Source organism: Aptenodytes patagonicus, chromosome 3 (assembly GCF_965638725.1).
Source record: "Aptenodytes patagonicus chromosome 3, bAptPat1.pri.cur, whole genome shotgun sequence".
NCBI lineage: Eukaryota > Metazoa > Chordata > Aves > Sphenisciformes > Spheniscidae > Aptenodytes > Aptenodytes patagonicus.
In genome coordinates, this window is record NC_134951.1 from 97,236,483 (window position 1) to 97,250,629 (window position 14,147).

A 14,147-nucleotide genomic window follows, 5' to 3' on the forward strand; every position below is an offset into this window, starting at 1 on the left:
TATAGCAAGTTTTCACAGTTAATTCTAGCTCTTGGAGTGTAACAGAAATTACAGAAGAAGATTTAAAGAAAAAGTGTTGAAGACTCCTTTTAAACACGGATTTGTCTTATGCAACATTAACTTTAAAATACAACTTACTGTAGAATTATTACGAACAATTTGATAATTTAGTGTTTAGGCCTATCTCTCTGCATTGCTGTCAAGCTGAATAACTACTGAGAATTTTCACCTATGTCAGATCTCTTTTATGAGGTGAAACAGCTTGCAAACAGACCTAGAAACAATTTACAGTTTGAGAAACTCATAACGAATACATCAAAATTCAGAATACATAGAAATTCTAACCATACTACAAAAAAAAAGATTATGTCAAACATGAGAAATATGTGATCTAGATCTCTTAAAACGCTAATTGTTTCTTCTAAACTATAAACCAAAAAATAAGAATATACTATACTTTTTTATAATTCACATCCAACAAACTGGATTGGCAGACACTCTCTCACATTTCTCGGGTATTTCTATACAAGCCATATTGACCCCTCTACACTTCTTCAGACAAATACTCATTTTTCAGAGGATGAGCTGTCTGGCAGGTTGTCATTGACAGCTTAAATGCACACGAGCTTTTTTGCTTTTCCTCAAAGCTGAGTTGGGCACTTTAGGTTAGAATAACTGAAATTGCTATGGCAGAGACAGAGAGGGAATTTGAGAAGAAAAAAGCTGCCTTGATGAAGTTCTTGATGAAAAATGTTATTGATTACACCTGTAGAGAAATTAGCTTCTATATCACTAGGACCACATTTGGAGCTGAAATTAGAAGTGCAAGCTTAAGATCAAAAGTATACATAACCTGAAATGAAGAAAGGGATCTTTTAAATCAATAAACGCTCCATCCCAGACAAGGCAATAGCTTTCCTGATGCTGCGTAGATGATCTACATTGTTTGAAAAACCTGAGACCATCACCTTATCTTAGGAAAAGAAAAAAATGCCAGATTGAACTCATACTGGAAAAAAAGATGTTTAAACACTGAAAGATAGAAAAATAATCAAGCAGCACCTAGCCACTAAAATGGAGACTTCAGGAAATAATTTCCTGGTATTCCACAAACTTAAAAAGCAAGGTATTGGAAACATGCCAATAAAGATCCCTCAATATGACCACCTTCTACTAGAAAGAGTCATTAGCTCTTCTCCCCACTCCCCCCCCAAAAAAAAAAAAGAAAAAAAAAAAAAAAGAAAACTGCATGCCTGCAGTGAAAATTGATTTGTGAAAATAACGTCAGTGAAAACCCTCAGAGGTCTGGAGTGACATTTCAAAATTGCTTAGTTTTAATATGTTTCTGTAATACAAACGAAGATAATTTTTACTTATCTCTGGACATTACCACTGTATTACATACAGTATTAGAATTAGGAAAAGATTTTAAGATTTCAGTTATCCAGAAATGAAGAAAAGCTAATTTGTATTGTGCAGCAAGGTTTTTCTTTTCCTAAACTCTGAAACATCAGCGTATCCGCACAGTTAGAAATAAAATATTTACACAACAGTCAATGCTTCCCAAAGCACAGTACAAATAAAATAACTAATCAACATGTTGCCTATGCAACCATTTGTATTTCTCAAGTGTGGTAACTAAGGTAAAGATGGTTTCAGTTGCCCAAGTTTAATCATTCCATTTGCAAGAAGTCCTTTTATAAGGATATTAATGACTTAGTGATGAAAAATTTTTGAAATGCTTTTCAGACTCACTGAAGGCCTTACCAGAGCTCCTGCCAGCAACTGTTAGTCTACATATTTCAGTTACGTCAGTGATGTAGTAGAGTCGCATTTTAAGTTAAAACAATGTTCAAAAGCCTCTTTTAGATGTCTGTGTGCTTTTTCTAAACACCGCTGCTCTCCACTGGGGGAGAAAGCAGAATTACTTGCTTAAAAAAAGCTAGTGCTAAATTAGATCTGCAGACACTGCTTTCTTCTCAGTTTATTTCAAGTACCTGCGACAGTGCTTCAACTGCTTTTCCCCTCAAGAGTTAACTCCTCACTTGTTTCAACATCTTCTTAAATTGAATCATATTCAGAATGCCTTTTGGCAAATTATTATCACTAAGTTTCCACCAAGCCCAGGAAAACTGCAAAATGGGTATCTACTACAGATAAGGATGTCAGAGACCTACTGGTAAGGCTGAAAGTGAGACATTGCTGCCTAATCAGTAACTAATTTCAATGAATGACTCTCCCAAGTGGAAAGAAAAATAAAATGACTGCACCATCACCAGTATAAAGCACGGGTATCTGAGGCTGCCTGACCAAGAAGAAAATTAAAGAAAAAAATCTTGTCTAGCCTATACTTGAAAATCACATCTCCTTCACGTTACTACCTGCAAAATAATTGTGCACAACTACCAACATTTCTTAGTTTAGAACTGCGTTAGTACTGAAGCATTTACTCTTTTCACGTTTTGCTTTTTTCAATGCTCAGGAGACAGGGTCTACAATTTAATTTGTCTTCACTCAGGCAGAGGATTACAAACGGTGCAATCATTAGTAGCAAAAACTGTTGAAGCACTGAACAAAAAAACCACCCAATATCATCAATGCTTAATAAAAGGAAAGGCAAGAAATTCTCTCTGCACTGATAAATACATTTAATACACGAGTACACCTAAAGTAAGAATAATTCTATACCATGCTTTCTATAGCAGCCAAGTACTTTAAGGGAAACACAGAGCAGTTAGACATATTATAACACTACTAATTCAACCTACTAGTATTAGAAAACCTCAACACTTTTCAATTTAAAATAAATTAAAAAACAGGAAAAAGAATATGCTTAAATAATTGGCCACATTTACAGCATTATTCTACAGGCATCTATCAGTTCTTTTAATAGAAACATGTTTTAGGACCAAAAACTCATGCAGTAATAATAAATTAATATTTCCCTTTGACTAGTCACATTATAATATCTCAAGAAGAGATAAGACAATAAAGTAGTAGCAAATGCAGATAAAAATTGACCCCTTCCTCCTTTCATTATCTTTTTCAAATTCTGGTATTACTGACAAAATAGCATTACTATTCAAACTATAAATTGGTCTGATTAGGCAAATACGCCCCCAATTAAAACTCAGCATCATCCAATGTCAGATGAAACATGGAAAATTAATTGAGAGCCTCCTTCTGATTTAATGTACCATCTCTGTACTTGCTCTCTCTCTATAGCAAAAATAGCAAACCAGAATGATTCCATTAATCTGAGAAGTTTAGTACCCAAGCACAACATACACTAGGAATAACAGTTTCACTAAAGGAGTTTAAACAGAAAGAAATCAAGTCTTAAACTTTTATTATAGTGACACCTTGTGGCTACATTTGACTTATTTTGAGACCTCAGAATTCTTCATTTTCTTGTAATTGCTTTAATGAACTTCTTAAAAATTTGTTGTCTATGACAAAGTAAACAGATGAAGCCACAGAACAAAAATGAAAGGATGAAAAAAGTGAGACGGATAAAACAAAAAACCGCATTGCCTGTTCAAAGATCTTTAGAGGTATTAACATTCACTTACTGTATTTGCTCTTTATCCCAAAACGAGCGCTATGGCTTAGAATCACAACTTTGACTGCTATCACAATTTGCAAATCTGCCTTTTTTTTTTTTTTTTAAATGAACTGATGTTGCTTACCCATACTCAGACTGATATCCACATGGGTTATGAAAAATACCCTACAAGCAGCTCTTTTATGATTTTTACCACTGATTTCTTGAAACACAACACAATTCAACATTGTCAGGACTATGGACTGAGTAAGTGCTATATAAGAAAGAGTTAACTTTTTAATATAATCAAGAATACGGTATTGATTTTTTCAGGTTAATGACAGGGTAAACAGTTGGCTTAATTAACAGGTACATATTAAAATACTTGGAAATAGGAAAGAAAAATATTCACTTTAAAAAATCAGTAACAAACCACACAAGGATAACAAACACAAGCATTCTCTTCTACATTGCCTACCTATTAAAGGAAGAAGCTGGAATAACTATGAACCTGACATCTGTTCCTAATTCTGACAGGAACCTGCTTACATGACTATTTTCTGTCTCCTGTCTTCCCTCTAAAGAAGTCTTCAGCTCTACGTGAAAATTGTTATATAAGTGCAAACAATGAAACTAGGACCAAAAGAAATTCTAAAAAAATACAATACCATCTTAAAAAAGAAAAAATTACCCTGTAATCCCGCTCTCTTACTTGCTTTTTCTGCATAGGATATCGCTGTACAATTTTTAAAGGTGGTGGAATAATGTCTTCTAAAAGTATTTAAAGCAAAAATCAAAAGTCTTTCTAAAATACAGTTATGTCAATAAAAAGCCCAGGTATTATACCTAGCATTTTCTCTTACTAAAAAACCCCCTCGAAATACAGCAACACACTCTTCACCTGTTATACTAAGCTTCGATGCCTAAGAAATAATCTTCCTTGTACAAATTAGCTTGTATATCTAAGCTATATCTATTTTTAAGCCCATGGAAATGTTTGAATAGCTTCTTAAAACTCAGGTGAACATGTTATCTCAGCCTTTGACAGCTCTCAGCTTGCGTAACTAATATTTATGTGAAAGGTAACTCAAAAAGGCAACTAACCTTGCCTAATGTTACAGGGCTCATATTCTCTTTATAATCTACGTTTGAACAATTGCTCTAGTGTATCAGACACAAACAGGCTGTCCTTCAACAACGTGGACAGAATCTGGCATGTTCTACTCCCTTGCTTTGAAAAAAAGGTGTGTAAATAAAAACCACAGCCATTAACCCTAGTCTCCAGTTCTCTATTACTACTCAAGAAGTCATCCTATACAGTGATGCCATAAAGCACTTTGAGCTAAAATCAATGTTTTTTAAATAAAAAAAACCAAAACACCACCTATCTCAAATCTATACTGGTAAGAAACTGCACTGTGAAAAGATACTTAGTCCAGCATCTTCCACTGACAATGTATACAAACCTTTTAAAAAATTGCTGCATCGTTCCCTAAGTAGTTGCTTACAAAGAAATTATTATCTGCATTACTAAGACAAAAGGGGAATAAATGTTAAAACTAATGGCAAGAAGACAGAGCAAAGCATGACACTTGCAATGCACACCTCAGTACTTCTGTCCATGAACAGGAAAATTTTGGCACTGGGACTTGTCACACTGACTCAAGAGTACACAGCAGAAGCAGTGTTGAACAATATGAAACTAGTTTTGAATGTAAAGAATGTACTGATTAACCTAGTGCTAATAAAAGTTACTGATTTGCTGAGTTGCATTACAGTCTTCCTTTAAAAATGGGGCTGGCATTTACATCTTCAAATTAAATAAATGGGGTTTTTTTTCATTATCTGTTGATAATCTGATAACAATTTATTTCTAAACAGAGCATATAAAACTTGAAACATATCTGCCCTTTGATAAACATGCATAACAGCTGTAAAAACAGAATATTAAATATTAAAAGAATATATTCTGACATAATCTCATATTAGCTCATATTTTAAATCTGTGCTCACAACACTGGAGATCATCTCTTTCTTAGATGACAAAACTGCTACGTATTTTAGGATTTCTGTTTTGTGTATGTTAGTATCCTAGAGATAACTAGTTTAACTCATTTAAGTAAACAAAACTGTTTTAAATACATAATGACAAAACCCTGAAATTAGAGACAGAAAAAAAGAATGTAGTCCTCCTTGCTTACCTCTTTCTATACAGAATATTCATTAAAAGCCAGATAAATAAAAGCCTCAAATACTAATATGTATGTGCATATAGCCTCCCCCACTCAAAGCCTCTCTTCTGGAGGTCAACTGGTCCAAACCCCTGATTAAAGCAGAGCCAACCTTCAAGTTGGACCTATTTATATTAATACAAATAAATAAACACAAAGTTCTTAAAGTGGAACTGCTCAAAAAATTGTCAACAATTTTACATTTAAAATAGCCTTTTCTTCTTATTTACAGGAAAAAAATACATAAAAAGAACAGTAAATTTTAGTCACAGTACTTTTACTTTTGACTAGCAAATGCACTCTTAATATAACATAGACTTTAATTCACTGATGTAAAGAGAGATTACAGAACAGCCTTATCTAAACTACCCTGAATTATCATGTTGACTCACAACTGAGAACTCATATTGCCTTAAGGTTACTGTTCCTTAATAGTAAGTACTCATAAACTTATGCTGCTACATGACTTTCTCTTTAGCTCTTCCACTTGCTCGTCAAAGTAGCTGCACCTCCAGGGAATTCCCCACCACTTTGTGGATATGATAATGAGAGATTTATAGAAAATAACAGGTTTACTGGGGATCATGGAGCAGAACAGGAAAAAATGAGAGGCATGAGGACTACGTGATAAGGAAACCTGGACAACTGTATACTTCAAATATCTGCTAAAATAAAACTCCAAGGGGGAGGTTTCCAGGTGTGCTTGTGCATGCATTTAAGTAGGTAATATATAGCTATGCATACAAAAACACCACGATATGAACTCTCTCCTGATAATCTACTCCTCCAATAGAGGGCAAGTCACTTTCAGAGGATTAAGAGATCATCAGAGAGCTAGAATATACAAGAGGTCCTTTTGTGCCAAAAAATGAGTGAGGTACCACCTAAAACTCTGGAATAACGTTCTCCCCTCCACTCTTCCCTCTCTGCACTTTCAGGCAAGGCTACAAAGAGCCTTCACCAAAACAGAACAATGATGCTTTCAAAACATAGCACACACACACACACAGAGGTGAAGACAGCTGGGGCGGGGAGGTGGAGAATGACAAACAGATGAACTGATGTTGAAATAGAAAAATCACTTTTGGACAAGTCTTTGGATGAGGCCAAAGAATGGCTGCCCTTTTGAAAGAAGATGAAGGAAAGTCCCACCGTAACACCCTAGATCTCTTCAAATCTCCTTCATAACATGATGGAAGCAAAAAACCTGTGCTTGCTAACAATCTATCCACTTTGCACCAAGTTAAGGTCACACACACACAAAAATATTCCCAGGAAGTATAAAACACCTCTAAACTCCACGAGGCATTTCATCATTGCTAGATGATTTATCACAGACACCTTTAAGCAAAAATTTATCAGATACACACACAAACTAAGGACAGAGCCAACCATTTCAGAAAGAGAAAACAGTAAAATCAGAATCATAAAACGTACAGGGAAAAGGTGAGAATGCATTTGTATCAGGAAAAATAAATTTCAAGTCAGTTACATTCAGTATGAACTTATTAAAAGGACAGGGAGTCTGAGAAAGAGTTATCTGAGGAGAGACACACAAGTGACCCACCAGACTCTTTCCCCATAGACTACAACTGTTTGCCAGCAATCCCATGTTGCAGAGCAGTAAAGATCACAGAAAGAGGTCATTCTTTGGGGAAAAGAAAGCACTTCCCTGCCTTGGGGATTCCAAGAGTTGCTGTGCTGATTAAAAAGTTTGTGTCTACAGAATAATTATTACAATACAGGGCATTTCCTCTTTGGTTCTATGACCCAGAACCTAATGATGACATCATCTTTGGAATCTACAGACTGTGGCCTCTCTATCAATGAGCTCGACTGAGTTTTTGGGTAAGACAGCTTCATTGTGATCATAAGCTTTTTCCAGAATTCCCAGCCCCTTCAGTAAAAAGACATCATCACCTTAATAATGATTAAACCCACCTAGCTGCTTTGGTTTACACAAAGCATTGCTCAAACCTCCTTAGTCCTAACTCTCCCCTTTGTCTCCTTCACAACTGTTTAAAACGCTCTTTCAATGCAACAGCAGATAATATATAAAATATATAAAAATACATTTCCAAGTTTTATAGCAAGCATGTAAACAAATTTTAAACATTTTGGCAGTCAAGGGATGATGTTTACTACTGAGTGAAAAAAACCCACATGAGCTACAAGAGGAAAAGTGAGTATGACTCAAAAAAAAAAAAAACCAACCCAAAAAGAAAACAACAAAAAGAAAATAAACCCCCCACCCCCCCAGAAAGAAAGGAAAAGAAAGGAAAAGAAAGGAAAAGAAAGGAAAAGAAAGGAAAAGAAAGGAAAAGAAAGGAAAAGAAAGGAAAAGAAAGGAAAAGAAAGGAAAAGAAAGGAAAAGAAAGGAAAAGAAAGGAAAAGAAAGGAAAAGAAAGGAAAAGAAAGGAAAAGAAAGGAAAAGAAAGGAAAAGAAAGGAAAAGAAAGGAAAAGAAAGGAAAAGAAAGGAAAAGAAAGGAAAAGAAAGGAAAAGAAAGGAAAAGAAAGGAAAAGAAAGGAAAAGAAAGGAAAAGAAAGGAAAAGAAAGGAAAAGAAAGGAAAAGAAAGGAAAAGAAAGGAAAAGAAAGGAAAAGGATACATAGAGATGGAAGCACCAGAGTTTTCAAAACAGGATGCCTGCAATGTAACACCTATATTTATATTTAAAAAGCATCCACCAAGATAGACTTTTTTTTTTTTTAAGATAGCATACATTATCAGAAATATACAATGCAGTAGCAAAATCCAGCAACTTATTCTGTTGTCTACGTTATTTAATGATAGCCACGCAACGTTACATTGAGGAACTAACCTGCAGACACGGGCAGGAAAATACAGGTTCTGCCAGGACCGACAGAGGTATTTAGAGTGATCAATAACCCGAATCCAGTCTAACTCATCCATGGACACCTCAATGTAGTAGGAATAAGACCTATGGGTTGTCAAAAAACACTGGTTAGAATACAAGCAGCCACATCTTAGGTATGAAATTTTACACTTTCTTCCGGATTTTCAGTTGTGCTGAAAAGAAGGCTACTTGTTCCTATCCATAGACCTGTATCTACGATATGTTTTTAGAATGACTTAAAACATCCTAACACTCACAATCTGCAGTAATTAGATGAGACCATTGTCCCTCAAAAAAATGTAACGGAAACTTTCAACTCAGTCATAAAAATAATAATTTGTATTCTTTCTGTGTGGAATAATTCTAAAACACCAGTGACACAGTAGTTATTTCTACTGCCGTATCAATAAAGAAAAATCAAAATACATTTAGCAGATCAAAAATGCAAATTCAAACCCTTCACTTAAACAAAGCAAGTTTACTTCATGATCATTTTCTTACTGGTGATGTTCTTCACTTCTGACCCTTTCAGTTGTTTATGATACATTGTTAAGGCTGTCACTACTTACTTACACACTCCAAAATTACCTCATCAGAAATAAAAGATAAAAAAAAAGTCACTAACACAATCTGTGTCTTCCTCTTGCTTATCAATTATATTTAGCTTATAGTTTGCTGTTAGGAGAAAGCAAACCCAAACTAAAACTTAAAAGCCACAGCTATTTCCATATTATACCTACAACAGCGATACTTAGAATGAAGTAGAACCTTCACTTGTGGATCAGCAAATCGTAAAATGTATGTTTCAGAATATTTTCTTTCTCTTAACATACTAGTCTGCAACATTCACAGGCATTTCAATAGCACAATGTTAGCACTTACTCTCCTTTCACACTGACTTCTAAGAGTTGCTCTTCCAGAGTTCTACATAGACAATTTTTGTTAAACATTAATGCCTTTGTTAATATTTCCGATTTTTTGCTGAGAACTTAGAGGGGTAGCTGTCTAAAATGGTATTGTTTAAAAATTCTTAAAGATGTTAGATAAGACTGTTAACACCAATTTACGCACTTACAAAGGTAATGCAGAGTCTTTTAAGATGTCAACTGCATAATCAGCTTTCACATTCACACCAACCAGATGTGTAATATTCACAACCCATATAAATACACTGTGTTTTAGCAACTTTATTATTACTAGCCCATGCATATTTGACCTAACTAGGCTCCAGCATTTTAGAGTTTGAACAGTTTGGATCCAAAAGTTACTGTCTGTCTTCTGTGTGGTGAGAATTTAGGGATTCTCACATCACCATCGCCAGACTAATGTAAATGTGTAACCAATATACAACGTGCTATTTTTTTGATTTCTGAAGGTACCAAGCAAAGAAAAATTATCTCAAAAATACAGTTCCACCATCACACACAACAGTAGGCCTTTAATTTTTCTTAAGGATAGCATCTTTTTTGCAGAGGTAATTTGGACAGCTAGTCTCCTTAGCACTTTTATATCTAAGATTCACCTGTTAGTAACACCTCTAAACTAGTGCAAAACACACCTGTTAGTTTGTATTTGGTTCTGTCAAGAATATACATTATCTATGTAAAGATATCCAATAGACCAGAGCTTCACAGAGGCAGTTAAAATAAATGAGTAGTTTAAAATGATGTTCAACGAGAAGCCACCATGCGCTTGTACAGTTGCTAAAACATCTCTTTTGGAGACATTATTCATGTATCCCATGAGAAAGGTGCAGATAAGTGGCTGGCAATTCTTAGACTAAAAGAGTATATAGGTTGGAAAGGATCTCTAGAAAAAGCAAGGACAATCTTAGGGCAAGTTCCTTAAGGTCTTGGCTGGTAAAGTTCTGCATACCTCCAAGGACTGATATCCATAACCTCTCTGGGCAAACTCTTGCCAAGTTCAACTACCCCATTGTGAATTCTTTTCCTAATATTTAATAGGAATTTATCTTGTTGCTTGGTTCCACTGCTCTTTGCCCTCTCAGCACACAGCTGTAAGAGGAGTCTGGCCCTGTATTCTCTATATTCTTCCATTAAATAGGCGAAGACAGCAATAAGTTCCCCCTTCTGAGCCTTCTCCTCTTAAAACAGTAAGTTCTTTCAGCATCTCTCCTTGTACATCGTGTGCTCAAGCCCTCATCACCTTGGTGTCCTGCTGAACTCACTCCAGTACGTCAGTATCTTATACCGAGGAGCCCACAACTAGACAAAGTACTCCAAATGCTTCCTTTTCCATTTATCTTAAACAGTTGAGCTACTGGGGGGGGGGGGACGGGGACACACACACCTTACAATTTAGGTACTATACCTGATAAGAAGCAAAAGAAAGTCCAATAACAAACTTTCCACACAAAACCAAGAAAGTCAGGATGACACAGAAACTATATCCTAAACCACTGTACCCTCAGTGTTTTATGAAGACAAGAAACTCTAGAGGTCCATCTTGTCTGATATTCTGCCACCAACAATGGTTTGTTCTACAAATTTCAGAGGAAGGTCATAGGACACCAAGCAACAGATAGTTTTTTAATAAGTTGTCCCAAGGAGAAGGGTTTTTCCCCCGAGTTTCAGCAGCTGCTGATTTATGCTTTGCAGATGAGGGGCATTTTACCAGTTACAAGCTCTCTAAAAATTGCTAGAGAACTCTTCATTATTAATGTCTCTAACACTTTTTCAGATTTTATAAAATTGGTTGATAATTGGTTTATAAATTTGGTTGATCTTCTAGGACAAGTAGTATAATATTGTATGAAGTAGTTCCTTGTACCTTCAAAGTTTTACTTTTCAATCTTTCCAAAAGGAGTAGAGGAGAAGCATAAATTTCAGTTGAACTGAATCAGGAGAACTTACTTGAAACAATTAAATAGCTATAAATCCATGCAATTTGTTTTGAGTGACTAATAACTAATTCATATTTTAAAAATAATTTAATTTAAAAAAAATAAAAATAAAAATCAATAAAACATTAGTACGCCCTGTTCTAAAATAACACAGCTTAGTTAAGAAAACAAAATGCAACTGCTTTGCAGTTCTAAACTGTTAGTCTGGAAGTAATATAAAATTAATCTTTTATCAGAAAGGTAATGTGTTAAAAGTATAAGTAGCTTGTTTTATTGTTTTTAATAGAAAATTGCTTATGAATACCTGCATGAGCTGTCTACTAAACCGTAAAATCTTTGTCATGGCAAGTTATAAAATTAATATATTCAATTTGTCAAGATAAAAAGAACCTTGCAATCTTCCTACTTAAGCAGTCACTCAGTTGTTCAAATACGCATAATTTGATCTTTCATGCATTCCATAGCAATCTAATGTAGCTGAGCATAAATTGGCTAAGGCATCCATGATAGTTCATACTTTACCAGTCTCACCATGAAGTGACTTCTAATAACTACTGTAGTTAGTCGGTATTTCACATTCTAAATAAATTTTACTATCTCTGAATTATTGTCAAAGTGTGTTATTTCTTAACAGTTTTGATATATTGAAAAAATCTGAACAAACATTCCTTCCATGTTTGGAATGTAAATATGTAAAAAATATGGTTTCTGCAAAAGAACTAAAATATTGTTTTCAAACTGAAATAAAAGCAGTTGAAAACCAAGTAGCAAATAGAAAACAAGACAATTTAAATTACGTACACTTTCACTAGTAATATAAACCATTTAATGAAGACAAAAAATACATTGAAATATTATGAGGCAGTTTAGTATCACAAAATATGGTCTGGTGTGTAAGCAACCAAAACTGCATTTAAAAAAAAACAGGGTTTTTTCAAATAAAACTTGTCATTGTCATCTCCAACACTGTATCATGCTGTTTCTATAAAATATTTAATAAGTACTTCACATTGATATATTACCACCAGTACAAAATGCATTACCTTCCCTTTTTATGTCAACTTGGCACCTACCGGCTATCTCTGTCCCACAGGAGTATTCGTACGTGGTTGATTATTGACGGCTGGCCTAGTTTAATTTCAATTCCAGAACGGCAGTCATCATCGATCGGGTGCCGAGAGAAGCCATGATCCAAGTCATAGTTCTGAGTATCCCCATCTAATAAAGCAGACTTCAGCTCCCCTTTTACAACCTGCGCTCCATACTTCATTGTTGCAATATTTTCCCCTGGTACTAAGAAGAGGAAGAAATAATTGCTTAATTTTTACACTCTTATACTGCAAATTAGATGTTCTAAACATCAGCTGTATTAGGTCAGAACAAAGACTTACTGCCAGTATCCTTTCTTGGCCACAAACACATGCTCAAGGAAAAACAAAAGTATAAAAAGAGAGGCATTTTAGAAATGTTGTTTCTTCTACTTGATTTGATGCCCCCTGAGTCTTTTATGGTAATAATTAGTAGTGGTAATTTACTAGTATGTAGTATCTATATTCGCAGTCCCCTTCACGATTTTACAGAATTCTATTGCACCTTCCTCATCCAATCATCACTTTCCTCCTGGTTTTAAAGTTTTGGTCTGTTTAGTCTCTCCTTGTGATCAACCTCTCACCATATCTCTAATAATTTTTTTGCCCTTTCCCAATTTTTGTTCTACTTTCAACTGTTTGGGTTTTTTTGTTTGAAGTGCAAGGAAACTAAAAATCACATAAAATGTTCAAGATGTGGATGCATCGTGAATTCGCAGAGTGGTATATACAGTGTTATAGCTCTACAAGCTATTTTGATAGCTATACAAGCTTCCAGTACTCTGCAAAGCTAAACGAACCTGAGCGAAATAGGAAACTTTTGGCTACCTGGGCTTTGAACCAAGACAGTAAAGCAAGTTTTTTATCACACCATTTCACAGTAATAAACCTGTTACATCCCAGGAACAGATCTTCCATCAAGATAACTGGGAATAATGATCCCTAAGTCCAACTACAAAACAATACATTGATGAACCACCCTACTAAAAAGACATTGTTAACAGTCTTGTTTGAGGAGAGACCCTATAAAACACGATCTGAAAGCTAAATGATGAAAAGCTGCCCCTGAACTCTTCAGGCAGGTTGGCAAGAGAAGTATGAATTTTAACAGGATGTTAAGTTTAACATTTAAAGAACAGAATTTGAAGTGATAAAATTTTAACTGTATTGTAGTACTACTACATGAAAATGTCAAATGCACAACTATGACATGGCAAGTGGTCGTCAATGTTTCCACAAACAGAAAAAATCCCAAGAGCCTGAACTAGTACTAAAACAACACAGAAATTCAATTCTCTAAAAAGCTGTGATTTTGACAAAGCTAGAAATTTTGAGATTAGGAGCATATTATTATTGAGACGTAAATATGCAGAAAAAGAAGTCAGAAAACACCATTTAACTTTTTCAAATTTATCTACTGCACTGTCAACAGAATGTCTTGCATGATAAGACTGTATGATATCCTAATATTAAACTCATACGTTTAAACATTAATATCTGTAACTGCTAAGAGAGAACAAAGGGGAGATGCAGTTCTGAGGAAGCAGCTATTTTCAGGGCTCA

The 14,147-nt window shown here is 34.8% G+C and overlaps 1 protein-coding gene across 1 annotated transcript in view; it reads right to left on the reverse strand.

Annotated features, from left to right (window-relative positions):
* The window catches only part of BTBD9 (BTB domain containing 9), a 144,770-nt gene that overhangs the window by 118,576 nt on the left and 12,047 nt on the right, over positions 1 to 14,147 (reverse strand). The window contains exons 6-7 of the mRNA XM_076334375.1: positions 12,570 to 12,789; positions 8,598 to 8,717 (exon numbers count right to left, since the gene is read on the reverse strand). Of these exons, the coding sequence (XP_076190490.1) occupies positions 8,598 to 8,717; positions 12,570 to 12,789 (340 nt within the window). The remainder of the gene's footprint in view (positions 1 to 8,597; positions 8,718 to 12,569; positions 12,790 to 14,147) is intronic.